The 19,387-nt window shown below is 39.3% G+C and overlaps 1 protein-coding gene and 1 long non-coding RNA gene across 3 annotated transcripts in view; both read left to right on the forward strand.

Annotated features, from left to right (window-relative positions):
- Window positions 1-19,387, forward strand: part of CTBP1 (C-terminal binding protein 1) — a 226,608-nt gene that overhangs the window by 40,049 nt on the left and 167,172 nt on the right. For both annotated transcript variants that reach the window (XM_035326460.1, XM_035326464.1), the window contains exon 2: window positions 7,600-7,760. In XM_035326460.1, coding sequence (XP_035182351.1) covers window positions 7,703-7,760 — 58 coding nt within the window. In that variant the 5' untranslated portion in view covers window positions 7,600-7,702. The remainder of the gene's footprint in view (window positions 1-7,599; window positions 7,761-19,387) is intronic.
- On the forward strand, window positions 12,700-15,837 carry LOC118167206. Its single transcript, XR_004751007.1, has 2 exons — window positions 12,700-13,089; window positions 15,583-15,837. It is a non-coding gene; the product is annotated as an uncharacterized LOC118167206 (long non-coding RNA).

A 19,387-nucleotide genomic window follows, 5' to 3' on the forward strand; every position in this document is an offset into this window, starting at 1 on the left:
ATTTTCTTTCATTTCAGACTTGGAAAAAATAGAGCAGCGGTTACTTTAACACTGATCTAACAACCCACTAATTCGACGTTTTTTTTTTAATGGTTTTCATCTGGGAGATTTAAAGTACTTGGTAAAACAGTTTGTATCAGTGTGTGTTGGGACGTGTGTGTGATGCTGCTTTACAAACAGAGCCAGCAGCGGGTGAAATGAAAGATGCACGTGTTAGGAGTTTTGTTAGGAATTCAACACGAGTGAATCAGATTCACAATTTGAAAAAATCCATACCAGTCTCATAATTTCCCTTAAATCTGTGTATGAGTTAGACTGGAGCTTTTCAGAAGCCCTTTCTTTCTGAAGCTCGTGCTGGGTACCTGAAACGAAGCTTTTACAAGTCCCAGCTGATGTGAACCATAGCTGTGATACTGCTCAAGTTCCAATGAGTGTTGGTTTTCCAACACTAATGACGTCTTTTAAATTTTGCTTGAATTGTAGGTGTCTCAGGTAGGCATCCTTTAATAATTTGTAATGGCAGTTTTGAGCGTCTGGATGAGGTTCTGTTGGTGACCTGGAAATCTGGGTTAGCGGAGATGTTTCCCATCTGCCTGCAGCCGTACACATCTGCAGTAATACGTTTTCAGTAGCGAGTAATTTTTGGCTTGTAGACAGACCTATAATTGAGAGAGGATGTTACTGAGGGGAAAAAAAGCTTTGGAGAAAAAACTTATGGTGAAGATAAATATCTCATAAAAAGCTTTTAATGACAGTATTACTATCAATCCCTAATGCTGTTTTCACCATATTTTTTTTTCAAAAAGGGCTTTTTATCATCTTGTGCCATAACTTTGGCTTGCTGTTATCAAATATTACGCTGCATTTTGGAATGCATTTTGTTTGGTACTCAAGTAATTTGACTAAAAACACAGAATACTGGAAAAATTATCTACTATTTAAAACTGAACAACAGACCACAGAAGTGTAAACTTTGTTTTTTAAAGGGATGCTGACAAGCTCTGTTGTTGGCCTTATTTTGAACATGTTTATCAACAGGAAAAAAGCCTTCCCTGATGAACATAGTAAAAACTGATGATTAGATGAACAAATAAAGGAAAGAGGTGGAAGTGCTGCAGACCAACCAAGTGTGCTTTGATAAGTAGTACTCTATGAAATTGCCTTCTCAAATTTGAGGACAGAGAGTCAGCCATCCCCATACGGTGGAGAACTCCATCCCAAGAAATAGGAGCTCAGTTTGCATTAGTGATGCATAAACTGCTGAACCAAATCTCCCAAAGTCTTTCCTCCTTAGGTGAGTCCCATGGTGTACCCGAGGTTAGGGCGGTTCTGTGCCGGACACTGATGTAGGTGCTCATGCACGGCGTTGTCTCGCTCCAGGGCCCGCTGCCAGCCCTCCTGTGATTTGCTGTTGAATTTGAGGAGGCAAAGATTTGGTGTGATTTAGGATTAGAAGCATGGCCTGCTAGGAGAACATCAAGGAGCTTGTTCTCCTCTACATGTAGATGATGAAGGGATGCCATGGTGGTCCCTCTGAGTCATCGGCGTGGAGAACACAAGGGAGTTCACCATTCAGCAAGAGCAACTGGTCACAATGGTCACTTACTGCTGGAACAGTTTGTCGTGTGGTGGGTCTACGCCACAGGCAATTTTTTAGCCATCGTAATTTTCTGTATTGGAAAGACTGGCATTTTGATGATTCCAGCAGTATCTTTTAGCCATAATAGCACCAATTTAATTCAGCTTCATTTTGTCTCTTTTTTTTTTTTTTTTTTTTTTTTTCCTGTGTGTGGGAGCTGAGGACCTCACCTCTTGCATATGGATCAATCCAATTTATTAGTATATTTATGCATTTCCTAAGAGTCTCAGGTGTGACCGTGGGTTGGAAGGGACTACAGGTTTGTCTGTCCTGTTTGCCATCTCCAACAGTGGCCATAAGTGGATGCTAGAAGAAAGCATCATGTTCTGCACTTGCTCTTTGTGAAGCCCATCTCCCTTCACAGCAACTGTTGGATGCTGAGCTAAACAGGCAGCACAGTATGAGAACAAAGCAAGGATGCACTGATATTTTTCTTCTGTAATTTATTTGCGTATGGATTTCTGACCTGGGTTTGCATTTTAGCCACCATTACTTAAGGCCACTGATGGCTTTTCCATAAATATGTCTAATTCCTTTTAAGAACCACTTAAAGTGTTGGCATCCATGATACCTGGTGACATTGGATTTTACAATTTGTGTATTCCAAGAGAAAGCTTTTTTTTTTTTTTTTTTTTTTTTTTAGTATGATGGCTTACTATTTCATTGTGTGCTCCGTAGACATCGAACATGGTGCATATTTTATACGTGGTTGTCATATTCCACGCAGTCATGACTTTTTCAAGCTTTTCTTCAGTCAGTGCTTTTCCTTTTCTCCTTTTAAAAAAGCCATCCCATGCTTTTGACCATACTTACTGCCTGAACTGGCACTTTTTCTAGTTCTCCATCTTTTCTGAGATAGTCATATCTTAGATTTAGGTAATGGCATTATCACGTTTGAGGTTTTCGTCCTTTTCTGAATAGTGTCTAACACTTTTTGGCCTCTTCTTCGGTGACCTCTTCAATCGTCTGAAGATCAATTTATTGATCTTGAAGCACCCTGCACAGCTTCTCTTAGACTGCACTGACATCTAATGGTAAGGCAAAGAGGCTTAGCCACACTTAATGGCAAGATAAATTGTCTGACAGGCAAATGTATTCATTTTTGTATGACAAGATGGAATAACTTCCATTTCTGCACAGAAAGTCTGATTTAATACTTTCTGGAAATGAATTTTCTCATTCTGTTCATTGGACCACGCTTATTTTTTAAATGTATTTTAAACCTTTTGCAAGAATGGTTTTCAGTACAATGTAAGCGATGTGACGGTTTGATATTGCAGTAGTTTCTAGTAGGAGTCACAGTATCTCCCTAAGGGGACAGCAGCATTAAGTAAGTCTGACAACTAATGTTGTCCTGCAGAAGTTCGGAATGGGATTTTCCAATGATGTTGCAGCAGTCCTACAATTGCTACGTTTTGAAGAAAGAAAAAAAAAAAAAAAAACGGCTCTGCTCTCTCTCTCTCTTTTTTTTTTCCCTCCTGTTCAAGGTTCCTCTGCATTTTTTGTTTAATTTGGTATTTTTCAAAATTTTAGCGGTAACTATAATTGAATGTTAAGTTTGAACTTCAGAAGAATACTGAGTTCAGATATTAATCGCAAAAATTATAAATCTCATTAATTGCATGGTCAGTAACATGGTCTGTATAACTTTAGTGAGACGTAGGTATCGCCTGACTGCCATTAAGAAGTAGGATTCCTCAAATCCCGAGGTTTTGTTCTATACAGAACCACTACTACTGGCACCAGAAATGTTGAACTACAAATCCTAGAGCAGAATGTTTCACTCGTGCATCATCAGCTTCATTTTTTCCTCTGTTAGAACCCATGTCTATTGCCACAGCTTCAGAAAATTGATGTCTTCACTATGGAAGTGCAACTTTGCTTTTATTTGACCATTAAGCTAATTTCTCAGATTTAGGATTTTCATGCCCTTTTACTTTATGCTGTTTATAAACGTACCAGCATCTGATTTGCTGAACACGAGATGTTGTTTTGCACTAGAGAAATGTTTGGAAATACAGATGGACTTCCATTTCCCATTAATAGCTTCCTCACATTCAAAGTTGTCTTCAGCGTATGTCCCATCCTGTCTTTTTCCCCAAAGAAAGGAAAACCTGAAATTGCTCAGGGCCATCAATAATTCAAGCAAAAAATGCTGTAGACGGAGTAATACTTACTTGTGGGTGGTACATTGAGTTAGGTTTGCAACAAGACTGCTTTGTGCTCTGAGAAGAGTGGAGTCCCTAAAATGGACCTGTGGTTGAAATTGTACAGGTTTGGTGCTTTAGGTAATTGAAATACTATATTAAGAGGAACAACGTTTTCATTAAATTCACGTATTAGTTCCAGGGCTGTGCAAAATGGCTCCTAAAAAGACCTTTAGGTGGAAAATAGAGATCATGCTGATCTGGATGGGAGGGAAAGAGAAGCAAAGCAGTAGTCTGCTTGGATTGCCTTGGAAACTTAATTTATGAAGTCATCAAACAGTGGTGGCATTTGAATGTTGAATGTAAACTTACCGGTTTTCTTGCAATAGCCTTATTTCACACCTGTTGAAAGTTGATAGTAGAAAGAACAAAATATTTAGGTAACTTAATGTAGTTTCAGACCAAAGAACATAGATGAGAATGGTTAAGTTAAATGAAGATTGAGAGTCCCAAGGGTAACATGAAGCTTCATGATTTGATTCTCGGTGTGTTAATGATCTATCAGTCTGTTCTGGGAATTTAATTTCTGTCATGGTTTTTGTATGCTTTGCCATCGTATTTGGGTTAGTCTGCAAATCCATTCACGTAAAGGAAGCTGGCAGTGAGGAAAAGGTAGGCCTTCTGCCTGGCCTAAGTGTACGGGTGAAAGTCCATGCTCAGAAGAGTTTATATTCTGAATCTTGTGAGGGGGTTCATTGGAGGTTGTGTGGTACAGGTCCCAGTTTTTGGTAGGCTTTCACCACCTGTTCAAATTTAGGCAAACAGATCACTTTACTACTAAATTTCTTGTATGAGACTGAAGCAGAGGAAATTGTCCTACACTGCATCCTCTGGTGTTTGAGAGCTCTTCTCTAGTAATATGGAGCTCACCTCAAGCTACAAGTAAGCATGTGTTTAGCCTACTGGTTTGCTTTATTTAAAACAAGGATTAATTTCTTAGTTTTCTGATTTCATTATTTTTTGTGTAGAGAGAGTGTGGTTTTGACTGGGCCTGCCTTCAGATCTCCTCACTCGCAGCTGACGTTTGGCCTCTCCTCCGTTACCAATGTTACCTGGTTTGAAAGCTGAAGTCCAAGTTGCTTTACTTACTTTACATCCCTACTTTAGGATTTCGGATTTGCTCACTCTGCTATAAAAATGTTGGAGATTCTTTTCCATTTATCGTGATGTCTCGGAGTAAAACTCATCCTTTCTCAAGAAAGAGCTCAATGCTCCAGGCTGTGATAGCCAGAGGCGTATTCTCTTAAAAATATTTCCAAACCCTGGAATCAGCTGTTTAACTGAAAGAATAAACTCGAATGCTCTGAAATATTTTTAATCTCAAGTTGTGCTGCACGCACAGGGTTCTGTATGTTGATAGTACCTCAGATGGCTTTGTAGCTAACTCTTGACGTGGTAGGCAGTATAGATCCCTGATTCGTTTAGACTCAATTTATCTTAAAATATTGAGCTACAGAAATCTGCTCTTAAATATTGTTTGGTATTTTTGTGTTCTTATTTTTAATTCATTAGGCAGCGTGCTTGTGTTTTTAGCAAATTTCTCAAATACAATTATTCATGTTGTGGCTTACTAATTGCAGTAACTAATGCTCCCGTAATTATAAGGCTTTTGTTTTGCTGGGAAATGCTTCCCATATCATCATCTTCTCTTTGTGTTAGAACATGAAGTATAATGAAATTGTATGAGGGTTAAATTTAGAACTATGCTAATATGTTAATTTAATTTTTGCTCAAAACTGATTTTTGAAACATATGACATCTTGCTATGGATTAAAAAAAATAAACAACGTTCAAAACAAAACTATTTGATTTATATGTTACACTTTGAAGCTACTGTAGATGGTTTGAAAACATCTGGTGACACTTTCAGCGGCAGGTCAGTAGTTACAGATGGTCTGTTTTTTACAGCTGTCATCCAGCTTTGTACATAGAATGAGTACAGTGGAAAAATCGTTTTCTGAATGAATAAACAAAACAGCACAAGGAGGACACCAGGCATGTATGTTTCTACAAGACAGGAAATTAAATAAGCTATAAAAATTTAAACCAAGATTAGCATTGAAAATGTTCAGTTTCTGTTTATCTTTTTTGTGTGTGTGTAACTATTGAAGGAAGGTTGTAAAACAGGTGATAAGAAATTAAACACTAGGATTGACAGAAATTTAGGGTGTTGTTGGCTTGAGAGGCAGGTAGCTGTAGCTATGGCTAGCTTTAAACATTTTTTAATGCAGTTGGTGTAATGCTTGTGTAATCTTATACCAGAGCCACATTCAATATTGAAGAATGTTGTGTTTTGCAAGAATGATCAATGGTGGGAAATGGAATAGAAAAATTTTTAAATAGCAATCTTCTTTGTGCTTCTTTTTTTGAAGAGAGAAATTGGGCTTCAGCATTCTTCATCAATTTATTCTTCTGTCATGGTGGTGTTATGTTCAGCTGCAATCAGACGTTATGCAAAGCAGCAGAAGAACCTTGAATTTCAGGATAAAGAAAAAGGTGGAGGGAAAATGAATAGGGGGATGAGGTTGAATAACGTGGTAAAAACGTAATGAATATTGCACACCGCCTCTGTTTTTAAATGAAAATAAACACAGAGGAGCTTTGTTAAAAACCCAAATGCACTGAGCAGAGTACTGCTTGGAAAAGATACCTATTTTAATGCAAATGTGCAGTTCTTGATATTCAAAATGTTTTTCTTTATCACTTCACTTGGAGTGCACGAGTCTTCATAATATGTTGATGAAGTGTGCATATGTTTGTTTTTAGAAAAATATAGCATCTAGAAAGAAACGAGCAGATTTCCAGGTTCAATCACTTGTAAGGCCATTTAATGTTCTCCATTGATGATGAAAGCTCTTGGGCAGGAATAAAAGGAAACGGGGAAGTTGATTATTCAGCTCGTTTTAATGCTCACTGTGCCTGTAACACAGCGTTCCCCGGGCTGGGTTCGCAGAGTCTATTGAAGTACTTAACGGGGGACAAAAGTGCCACTCCGATTATGCTTTTTAAAGGAGCCATGTACTTAGCTTTACCCCGTTCACTTGCTCACGTGCGTTTTATAACCTGCCATTTGGACTAGATTGGTGTTGAGGGATGTTTCTTCTCTCCCCCCATCTCCCTTTCCTGCTTCTCAGCTGAAAAAGCAGGCTGCTTGCTGCAATACCCTTACGCTGCCTTGCCCAGCTACACGGCATCTGAAAAGTGCTTAGCTGTATTCGCTGCCAAAGAGCTTGCCTAGTCATGCATAAAGCTGTTTTAAATGCCATTTGCTTGATATAGATGTTGGCAGTCTGTGTTGTCACCGTGATGCGTTTCATTTACTTGTGCCTCGGATTGTTTCCCTGAACTTCCCAGCCCCAAACCGCGACGTGCTCCATCCAGCGCTGATGAGCTAGGCCCAAGAGGGGCATTTCCTCGATTGCCGCAATACGATGAGAAAGTACGGGCAGCTCGTTGTTCAGGTCGTCACCTTTTGGTCGTTTTGGGGGGATGTTCAGGTACTGAGGTACACACAAGTAACCGTGACGGGGGGACAACATCAGAAACCCCAGCTGTCCCTGGGCGTTGCTTACCCTCACTTGGTAGAGCACTGCTGTGCACGTGCATCTGCACATACGCATGTCATGAAATACCAGGTTACCCCATGTGATGAAGAATTTTGCAGGTTTTTTTCTTAATTTTATTTACACACCAGCATTTCTGGAAAGGGGCGAAGAAATCCGTGTTTCTAAGAATCTGTCTTTCTATTCACAGGTGAAAATAAGCTTATAAAAGTCAATAAACGTTTCTAACTTGTGGCTGGCTGGAGAAGTCCACCATCAAACTGTGCGGAGACGTTCTTTGAGCTTCCACTCTTATGTCTCTAATGGACAAACACAAAGTGAAGCGGCAACGTCTGGATCGGATATTTGAAGGTTAGATATTTAAATTCCTCATTTTCACTGCGTTATCACGAATTAAAGACATCGCTAGAGATCGGAACTCGGGTCGTTCAGTGTACTTCTAATTGAGTTGCAGTTACTGTTGGGATTATATTGACTGTGTGCAAATGCAGGTTTTGGATGAAAACGGGTCTAGACAAATAAAAGGAGCTAGTGCATGAGCTCTAAAATTGTACGGTTATGTTTGCTTTCAACTTAGCATTTTTACGGCGTTCTGCCAAAATGTTGTGAAAGGTTGTGGTTTTGTGTAAAATAACTGTAAAAGGATAGGACAACCACATGGTCCTCTCTAGGGCCGTCTTCTACAGATGTGCTTCATATAGATTAAGAGCCTGTATCTGATCTGAGGAAGGAAATAGAAAATAAAAAAGCAAAATATCCCAGGAGACCTGTGGACTTTAATGAATATTAAAAAAAATAGCCCAAATTCTCAGGAAAGGAGTGGAATTGCTTGGGGCAGTCATTTTAGGTTGAGTCACAGATGTTTGAGTTGTTTATTCCTGGTATTCTTTGTTTTCTTTTAGATTTGGTGTGAAAACAGGTTGAGGGATAAGTTGTGTTATTTTGAAGAATATACCCAAATGTGGCTAAATAAATTTTAATATGAAATGTTAGTTTCTCCTTAAAAGGGGATAGTTAATTTTTTTTACTAGACCTATTTTGCTATAACTGGAGGAAGTGTGCAGCCTTTTGGACGCGTGGTCTTTGCATCATGTCTAATACTGGAGCAGTAAACTCTATTTGAAGCACTTGCTTCTCTAGGCATTAGTCGTGCGACATTTCTGCAGCAGCTGTGTTGGTGTAAGCAGTCCCTGGCAGCTCCATTCTGTCCTCATTTTTCTTCCCTTTCTTTGTGCCAATATGAGTGTAACCATCTAATGAGCTGGACTGGGAAGATGACTCATGCTAAAAATAATTTGTTGGTGTATTTTCTATTTAGGTAATTTTGTTGGCCCAGGTCACTGTTCAGCTGGCACAACAGCTGCACTGAGGGGGACAGTTAAAATAGAGGAATGAGGGGCACAGGGATGTTTACCCTGACATAGCCAGAGAAGGACAATTCATGAGGGTACGTTTGGGTTAGATGATTAATCGGCCTGTAAACCTCTACAAAAAGTGACCAAGCACACGCCTGACTGCTTGATTCAAACTGTTCTCGTGTCACATCTCGACTCGTTGGCCAAGTGGTCAGTTGAATCTGCTTGTTGAAGACCAATCCCTTCCAAAAGAGATTGGAACTGGCTGCTGAGGATGGGGAACTGTGAAGGATGCTCCCCTTTCCAGCCAGCTCTGCAGTAGGATCAACTGGAAATGATCTGGGGGTGTACTGGTGTGGTGCATGGTGTTGTTCTTTCTTCTCTATTCCCAGCCTCCGTATTTGACTCCACAATAGAACATTCCAATTTTATTTTTATTTTTATTTTCCTGTTTTAGCTGAGTTGGAGAACTGTGAGGAGTCAAAAACGAGGGAGGAGGGTGAAACCTCTCCCTTCAGGTGGCGTGCAGTTCGACTGGATCAACTCACTTGGGGGAATTTCAGCCTCCTTTTAGGCTTTCTGTACTCATCAATTGGACAACTTAGGAGAAAATAGTCTGTGGTGATGTGGCAAGGAATGTTATCAGGGACAGAGGTGACAGACCATTAGGCCCTGTGACTGTTTAAAATAGCAGTGGCTTCCCTCAGGCTGTGTGTTCACATTTAGTGCCACTGTTTAATCAGAGCCTTTTGTCTGGTTTATTTTTCCCAGCCTTGCACAATTCACTGCATCTTACCGGTGAAATCTGTTTGTGCAGCCATGCAGCATAGGGAATTGATCCAGTTGAAAAATAAAGCGGGAAAAAAGTTTTTTTAGCCACTTTGACTTCTTAATCCCATGTGCCATGTGCTAGACAAATCGACGTGTTGGAAAAACAGTGGGAAGAGCAGGCAGAAGATGAACAAGAGGGGGGTGAAAAAATGGTTATGGAAATATGCGTAAAGTTTTATGGTTACAGGAATGCAATTTGGCTTGTAAGATGTCAGAGCCGTACTCTGCTCTTGAGTGTGTGCTCAAATTCCAAATGCTCTTAGAGGTTTGTAAACATACCTCTGGCTGAGGTTTTTAAATCACCATCCTTGCCGCTGCATAACATGGGATAAAAATCTAGGAGCTCTTTTGTTTTGTAAAAGGCTTTTCTCTGCATGCAGTCCTGTTGAGGTTTAAAAACCAAATACGCAGAGTTGTGTTATAGAAGGTATGTCTGTGAGAGAACAACCTACATATTTTATATTTTCGGAAAATGCATAACGTTTTTCAAACTTAATGAGCTGTATAGCTATTAAAGGTGCCTTATCTTCTCTGACAGCTTTTTTGTTCATCAGATCCGGTACAGCTTTCTTCTCTCAACCTTTTCCCTCAGAAAATAATTATTGTAATACATGATTTTATTGCTAATTCCACTAAAAACAGGTAGCAGCGATTTACTATTTATTGATATCTGTTGATATATTTATTGATATATATGTTTTTTTATATATGTTGTTCAGCATAACCTGTGATGGTTCATGTGTTATATCTATGAAGAGATGCAAGTGTTGTGGTTGTGACATGCACCCTTTCGTTAGTCTTTGTCTCCCTGTTTAAAGGGGATGATAGCGAGCTGCAATGTGGTTTCTAAAAACTGAACGTTGTGGGTCCGATTCACAAAACGAAATGTTCACATTATGCACATGTGCGCAGGGCTGCACATGTCTCTTTCTGTGGAGTTAAAGGTTGCCACAAACGCTCTTGTGTGTTAGATGACTGCATGCGAAGTGTTACGTGAGTTGGACTGCTTTCCTGTGGCTTTAGGCAATTTGCACACTTGCTTATTGTAACTAATCATGCAAATTAAGCAACAAATTGAACAGGCATCACTGGGTTTACTATTATGTTGAGTTAACAACAGTGCCGTAGTACTACTACTAAATTTCAGTTAATACTCAATGGAGAAAAAACCTGATTCTATTACTTTGGGAGCAATTAGTTCTCTTCTAATGTAGTTGAGTAAGTAATTTTGTCTCGGAGGTACCTATGATTCCCTTCAGTGGCTTCTTAAATATGAAATTGAATATTTGCTTTTAATCCTGAAGCTGTTCTCAATTATATATATTTTTCACATTTCAGTGGTCTGCCATGTTGTGTTCTTGCACGAATCATCTCAAAGGAGCAGTATTAAAACGTGCTTTATCATCCCAATTTACATAGTTCTATAAACCGGCATTTACTTAATGATGGCAGCTGAAGATTGTCCCTTGAAAAAGCCAGATAGTAAATTTTGGGTTTTGACTTCCACTGGTAGCTGTGAAGTCTACTTCGGCACAATGACATGATTCTAGGCAGTCTGAGATGCTAATATTAAACTTGTTCATGATTTATAAGGTAACGCTTAGGCTTCTTCCCTTGAAGAAAAATAGTATCAAGACATGTGAAAGATGTTAGTTATTAGTTACTGATTATATATAGTTATTAGTTACTGATTATATTGTTCTTTGTCCCCCTCTCCGGTGAAGCTGGCGATTGCAAAGCATAATTATAGTAGTATACATTTGGCAGAACAGTTGGAAGTGTCACAGTGCAGAAATAAAATGTGTTCATTTGCTGGGTAATTTGAAAAATTCGAAATGTTTCTGGCATTTTGAAAAGTCGTTATCTCTAATTAAGGTATTATTGTACTTCATATTGCAACAAATCTTGTAAACAATGCTGTGTATTTGCTTATGTTCTAGAAATCTTTAATTAAATGTGTGTATGTCTTACTGACCGTTGCTTGGAAGTTACCTTGGGGATGTCTGACCTGGCAAGCGGTGGCGAGTTTGTTGGAGCTAATAGATGCAGCAGGAAGGCAATAGAAGGTGGCTGCAGCGTGAGGAAAATTTTGCTTCGTCTCAATTGTCTGTGAACGGGCTTGGTGAACACAGTACAGTGAGTTTTCTCTAAATGCATTCCACTGTATAGATAGATTCTGGGCATTGCTCAGCCAGCCACTGCTTTCAGAGGGTTCCTGAGCTGTAGGAAGCAAGGATGTCAGTGGAGCTGGGAGGTGGAAGGGTATATATACTCCTATTTCTTCTTGCTTGATTACACAGGTGTTAGTGATTAGACAACTACAATACAGTACTGGAAATGTAACAGTGATTTTTTCCAGTTGGACACCTTGAAACAAAAATAATTCTCTGCACAACACTTTGTATGTGATATTGGTAGAAAAGGCTTGTAGGCTGTGAAAGTTCAACAAGTCTCCCTGTATGCCCCCGCGCAGGTGTGATATGTTGTTATAGTTCTGCTGTTGAGGAAGGAAAAAAAAAAGAAAGCATCCTTTCACACCTCAGCGCTTCTCAAAAATGCTAACAACCCTTCTTCCTTTTTATGAGTTACCGGTATACATCTTAAGTTTATTCTTTATGCACAGGGTGCCTCTTCGGTTTTAAAAGTGCCCAGAAGAAAGCTCGAAACATGTTTTAGTAATTTTAACAGCATTGCTTTGTTGCCTAAGAAGAGGGGAAGAGTTGAACAGGATCATAAATTGAAAAATGAAGTGCATATATTAATGGGATGTGTTTCTGAAATTTCAGATAAAATCTCATCTTTTGCTGTTGTGAAGGGCAGCCTTTCTTGGGGAAAGTGTGATTGTTGGCAGGTAACCAGGTTAAGCTCTTTATAGGCCAGTAAATGTGTATGATAAAGGAATAGTTTATTTTCAAGGATATAGTCTTTTCTTACAGAACTTCAATTCCTTTTCTTTCCTTAAAAGAAAATACGTGTGTTGTTAAAGCTTCTCTTTCTGGCTGTGGTGCTGTATAGCGTGAGATCTAATAAGATGAATCTTTACTTCTTACTTGATGTGGTGTATTGGTGGAGGAATGCAGCGAAAAAAACAGGTGTGAATTGAACGAGGTTTTCTTCTTTCCAAATTTATGAAGATATCTTGAAGTACAGCGTGACTGGAAGTTTTAAAAAATGCATTCTGCCTCCAGATTTTTCTTGTGCATGCAGCAGAGAGCCTGCCTTCTTACCACGCAAAAATACCAGATTGACAAATACCAAGTGTTATTTCCTGACCAGGGCTGGAGCCTGGCTGGCTTGCGTAAACTGTGATTTTACCCATTGCAGTTGTGAAATTAGGCAGTTAAGACGAGCTTTCTGCATATTAACGAGAGAGATGGCCTACTTCGGCAGCGCTTGGGCTCTCCCTGTACTTGAAGGAATTTTTCCCGAAGCTGGCATGTACTGCTGATCTTGAGCTGTAAATAAAAGGAGAGAGGAGTAAATATTCCAAGGTGGTGAGTACCCTTAAGCTCCTTGTGTAAAGTGGGTACTGCAGATGTTAATTCTTCGGGAAACTAGCGATAAATCTTAGCTGACATCCAAATTTCAAGGCGTTCGTAGTTGGCTTGCTGCAGATACCAGAGAAAGGAAATAATAAAATTTACAGGCAATTGTAAATCGCATAGTGCATCATAAGCTTTTCTTTACATGCTGATCTTAGTGCTAGGCATGCTAAATATAACAAGTGTTTCTTAAAAAGAGACTAATGGGATGCTGTGTTTTGTTGTGTGTGTTCTCCCCCCCCCGACTTTGGAAGAAGGTTTATAGAAGGGTTAGGGCAGCAGAGGGAGCTAAAAGATTCCTAATATTTTGTTTGTTTTCAAAGTGAAAGTTGCTCTGTCATAAAGTACCAATTAACCTTCACCAAAAAATGTGGTTTTCGAGCCTCAAGTGCCTTTAGCAAATAAATAAGGACTTGGAACTGGAGAAAATTCCTTTTCTCCCTAGCAATCCAGTAGAAATTAAGTTAGGAATCAGGTAGTAAAAGCTGGCATAATCTTTCTGCAGGAACAGCCATCAAACCTTTCGACTGTAACTAATGAAAGTGTTTAAGCAAGCAGAGTTTTCTATGAATAACTCAAGCGGAATATTCTATGAATAACCCAAGTTATTCATAGAATAACAGATTTAAGTGTCTTAAAGGAAAAATGCATGCGTTCTTGTGCTGCGCGCAAGGGTGTTTGTTAACAATTCAACGCTAATTGTTTGCGTTCTGCATGTACGAACTTTGAAAATAGTTTTAGGAGCTTGAAATACAGAGAGCAGTAAAATATTTATTATGTAAGAGCTGTCCTCAGAGAACAGGAGGGGATTCTGCAGGCTAAGAGAAGTTGACCTTGTAAGAACAAATTGCAAATGATGCTACCATGAGTAGTCATTTAGCGAGCTTGTTTGCCACTTCCCACATGCTAAGGCAAGTTTTCTGGGTATTTGGGGTATGTTTACCCCAATGCAAAAACAGCCTTTCTTTCAACTATGTGGTTGAACTGCTTATGGACAGGCTCACTTTTTTTTTTATTATTTTTATTTTATTTTTTATCCTTAATACTCATTATTTGCTTTGGAAGGTGTTCTTGGCATTCTTTTGGATTGCTGCTGTAACCTGCTATAATAACTCGAGTCCTCATTCTGCGCCGCCTAAACAGCTCTGGAATTTGCATGCACTTAAGCTACTGCAATGTTACAGAGGTGTTACCGGTAACAAAGCGAGCTGTATGAAAAGAAAATTAGCTTAAAAGCCCATTGTGCCCTAAATGATGCTGAACGGTAGCTGCTATTGAAAAACATTATTTTAAGAAGAAAACTGGGAGGAGGGGGAAACTTCGGAGGAAAGAATCTCAATGAGCTTTTCAAAATTTTGCTGAAACATTCAGGTCACTGGTTGAATGGTGAATGTTTTAAAGCAAATCTGTGCTTTTGCGGTGCCCAGCATTACATATTTTACCAGTATAATTTTATTTTCATTGAAAAAAATAATACTGCTTGCTTGTGGCAGCAGTTTTATTCATTTATGATGTATCCAGAGCACTACTGTTTACTGGCATGGTGAAGTCAAAATATTGTTATTTAAACATACAAGTAGTAAAGCCAATATTGTTTAAATATGGTAAATGGAATACAGCTTGAAACATATGGCTACGTTTACAGGCTATAATCATTGTATTTTTAATATCATATGCATTTGAATTAGAATATGCTATTTAACCACACCCAGTTGCCTAATTCCTGAGTAATCTTCAGATAATTTAAAAAGCTTTTTGGGCTCGAGATTTAGCTTGCATGCAGTGCAGATGAGCGCCTGGCACAACTTTGGGAAGCTTTAGAAGTGTAAGTGCTTGGTGGTAATGTGTACTTGCTTCTGCCTGGGGTCAGGGAAGATGCTTTAGAAGCCTTAGATTTTATACATTGCTTTACACTCTGCTCTGGAAAGCTGAATGAGAGAACTGTGCAAAGATTAAGTGTCTAGGTAAACATGTTGAAAAATTTAAATAGTCATCTAATTAAAGCAGACATGTTCAGCTTTCACAGAGGCAGTTCCCATCCTTTGGGAAATGCAATCTGAGATGCAAAAAAGGACTTTATTTTGTTTTGGCCCTCGGTGCAGTCAGGGTGGGAGTGAGATTATGCAATTGGAAACGAGAAAATAAAAATTGGAGACCGGCGCCTCGTGGTGGAGGCATCTGATGCTGCTTCCTTGGGTCACGAGGTCGGTACCGACCTTGAAAGTTACCTTAAACAGGAGGAATTGTGCAGGAGGCTTTGCTAGGGGAGGAGGATCATAGGGATATCTCTCTTCTCCTTAGAAGAGCTGTGGTGATACGATGGGCAGGTCGTTTGGAGCCCAGAGACCTCTGTTTTATCTTTTAGCTCTGCCAAAATCAGATAACTTAGCAAAGAAAAGATGCCTCTATGCTTCTGTGTCTTTTCTCTTTTTTCTTATCCTACAGAACACAGTCTGCCGGACACTTTCATAGTTGCTGGGATATAAATAACAGCAGGCTGTAATGCTCTTGGAATCCATTTGAAGTCCGAGGCTTTGCCAACTGAAAATACCCTGCCTTGGGAGCAGCTACACGGGCACCCGTGGGTACCTCTGTAGATCCAGAACTGTGCAGTGGGTTGTTACCCTGCTTGGACATGTTGAATAAGAGAGTTCCTTCCTCTGTCCCTACCTGTGAGAATTAAACTTAAATTGCATATGACCTTGAGTAGAAATGTTGGTTTTTCTTTGTTTTTCTTTTTTTTTTTTTTTTTTACCCCAGCCAGAAGTTGGTCAAAATTACTGATGTTTCCTTTTCCCCAATGCTTATTTTTTCAAAATACCATCCTATACGGTGAATTTTCTAACCTCTCATTCTGCCAATTAACTGGAGACACACTTAAATAACCAATAAAAATTATAGACAATGGTGGAAGGACAGCGAGAGGTGATGAGAAAAGACTCCTTATTCTTTTGATCCTGCCTGTATTTTTCAGAAAGTTTCCTTGTGTACCAGATGGCACTCAAATACAAACATGCTAAGACTTCTGTTAATAGATAATTAAGAATAATAAGTGTTAATTAAGTATACGATAAATGTTCCTTTCTGTCAAGGTGTGCACATTTAAAGAAATAGTTTTAAGTGCTAGGAAAACTTTTTCCCAGGTAATTTTATCCCTACTTCTTGTTTCTTGCCGTTAATTTTTTTTCTGAAGACCGAATCAGTTTTCAGGGTATCAAACACCACTTGGGCAGGTGTTACTCAGTTTCCACAACATCTGCCAGTCATTTGTTGTTGTTGTTGCTGGTTTACCTAACCCGCAGATGGTCCTGTTTGTGCAGCGCTCCACGAACTCCCGTGCTCGTTCCTCCAGTGCTCCTCCGTGCTTGCACGGAGGCATCATCCATTTACCAAACTCAAATAATTTAGTAACAGTGATTTCTGCTTGCAATAAACAAAAGCAGCTGCACTCGAGCTTATCCTTATCTGTGTGAAAGCATAGCTTGTGAAAGGCTTTTCCAGCGAGACAAAAGTTCTGAATTTCAAACTGGAATTTAGGGCACGTAAGTCGGAACGACCAGACTCCCATGTTTAGAAACAATATAATAATGCAGAGAATGAATTAGTTGCCATAGTAACTGCTTTGTTTTAATAATTTGGTGGGGCAATGAATAGAAGGAGCTTAGAAAGAAGTAGTAGGAATTTTAATTACATGTTGTGCAATGCGAGCGGCTTTGTTCGTTAATATTGAAATTTGATTTTATAACAGATTGAGGAATGGGTGTATAGCTCTCACTCTGGAAGGCCAGTAAGGATGATTTACAGGTTTCTTTATTTTTGTTATTTTTTTTTCCCCTGGGAAAAATACGATCCCATTCTACATTTGATTATGGCAATGCAGACTATTGATTTCTTACCAATAAAACATGCTCGATACGTTGGGCTGGGAGCGTGACTTCCACCTGCGGGCGGTGATCTGCAGCCTAGGAACCTGCTTCAGTCCCCACCACAGGCAGGCACCCCAAGCTGGGAGGTACAGGAAGGTAGGTGTCTTCAAAGCCCATCCAAAATCATAAGCACCTTCAAGTCCCTTTGTACTTCACCTTGATTTCTTTCTCCTCTTGCAGGTTTGAGCAGTTTAGCGTGCGTTGAGTGCTTAAAACGAGGCAGGATCCTCCAACAGAGTTAGCTCTGTCAGAGGAGACAGACATGTAAATCAGGTAGGCTTTCTGTCATCACACACAGCCAGTTTTGTGGAGAAATAGCAGACATGATGGTGTTTGACTCCAGAAAGTCGTGCAGGGCCATGTCCCAGCATCTCTCAAATCAAGCAACAATTGCCCGTGCCTCAGGTGCCGGTGTGCCGGTGAGTCAGCGCGTGTCTGGGGACCGGCTGGTGTCACAGAAGGGATTACTGCTGATCTCCTGCCACAGCCTTTCACAGAGTGGGGCCTCTAATTTGAGTCCTCCTTCTCATCTGGATGCCTTTTTTTTTTAATACCTTAATGAAGCTCTCAGGAGCTTAATTCTCCTTGAGACTACTGGTGGCTTTCAGGTGAAATTGGCTATTGAGTTAAGGACTTAATTAAGGAGGGCCTGGCAGGTAGATGGACAAACACAATTTCATAAGCCTGGTTTTCTTTGAAAATCTGTCTAAAAGGAGGTCAGATATTAAATATACAGACTAGAAGTGCCACCTGGCCAAGGAAGCACCTTCCATCTCTGGACTCAAGTCCCGTTCCCTCCCTGCATCTGAGTCTTTAAATTGCTTTTGGAAGTGGCACTGCATTTAACAGTTGCTTGCTTTTCAGGTAAGAGCCTAGGACTGGGGAAGCTTTGAGTTCTAGATCATCTATATGAAGGTGATTATTTTGAGGGAGGTTCATCACCCTTTCTTTTTTGGGTTAGCGATTTACTGCAAGATTGATCCATTGTGTCAGAAAGAGAAGGGAAAACTGAGCTCAGTTATGAGGGCTCTAAGGAAGGGAAATTCAAGCTTCTCTTCCATGTTTCCGGTGGTTTTTATGTGCAAGATTTTGTGGACAGAGACTTAAAACTGTAGCCTGTATCTTTTTTATAAGATGAGGCTATCATCACTGGGCTATCGTCCCTGACTCCTTTCCTTCAGTCTTATAAGACAATAAAATATTTGTAAAACCAGCGCATCGTGCCTCTAGACCCACGTTTTCTTCATATTTCCCTTATCTCTTAGTTGAACCTTAATAAAATTAAATGACAGCATTTTTGAAATAGACACCAGTTTGTTTTGAAGTTTTCTTGGGTCCTAATCCATAACTGGAATTCTGAAATGCATTTCAGTAAAATACTTAAGTTGATAAAATCTTTTCCTCTTTCGTTTTCTAGTGTTGGTTTGAAACTTCTCAAAATGTTGCAAGGTGGAATGAGCTTTGCTCCTTGTCCAGGATGTTAATGCATGAAAGTAAAAGAGAATTCATTCAGAGCTGAAAACATCAAATGAAGAGTTTTTTGTCAGTTGCTTTCTTTTATCTCTGTTACTATAAATCAGTGGTTGTTTCATAGTTCTTTTTTTTGTGATTACACTGATGAACAAATGCGTGGTTGCATCCTGGAATAGTATCAGTTAGTGGAAGAGACTTTAGAGCAACTCCTTAAAGGCCTTGGTATACCAAGGCAATAACCAGAGTGCATCTGGTGATAATGAAAAATAAGACTGTGGTCCTATGGTCAATTGTCTTTTTTTTTTAATTGCCTCTCTTTTTTGTTTTTCTTTTTTTCCTCTGCAATTCTGAGTCTCCACTTTATCATTTTTTTTTCCTCTTCTCTAATGAGGAAATAAAATCAGTTCTGGGTCATTCCTTACTTTTTGTAGCAGTATTCTTCGGGATACTTTTTCTAGCAGTATTCTTCGGGATATATTCATTCTGTTGTTGATATGCAAGTGCATTTTCACTGGAAATCAATTAACATTAAATGTTAATTTTTAATTTCCTATTCAACTCCAGTTTCATTTGCTCTGATTTCCTATTGCATTAGTCTGTGATGAAATGGTAGCACTTGCAATATGTTCCTAAAAGCACAGTTTTCCACATAGTTAAAAAAATTTAACTGTTCACTGAGTTCTCAGATCTTTTAGATGAAGACTTGAAGCTTTTTTGCAGAGAGTGGTATTGACATGATTTAGCTGGGAGAATGTTAAACAGTGTTCTGAAAAAAAACACAACAGCTCTACTGACATTGGCTTATGTTTCCAAAAGCTAGCAAGTCTGGAGGCTTGTATGTCAGATATGGT

This window comes from Oxyura jamaicensis, chromosome 4 (genome assembly GCF_011077185.1).
Source record: "Oxyura jamaicensis isolate SHBP4307 breed ruddy duck chromosome 4, BPBGC_Ojam_1.0, whole genome shotgun sequence".
NCBI lineage: Eukaryota > Metazoa > Chordata > Aves > Anseriformes > Anatidae > Oxyura > Oxyura jamaicensis.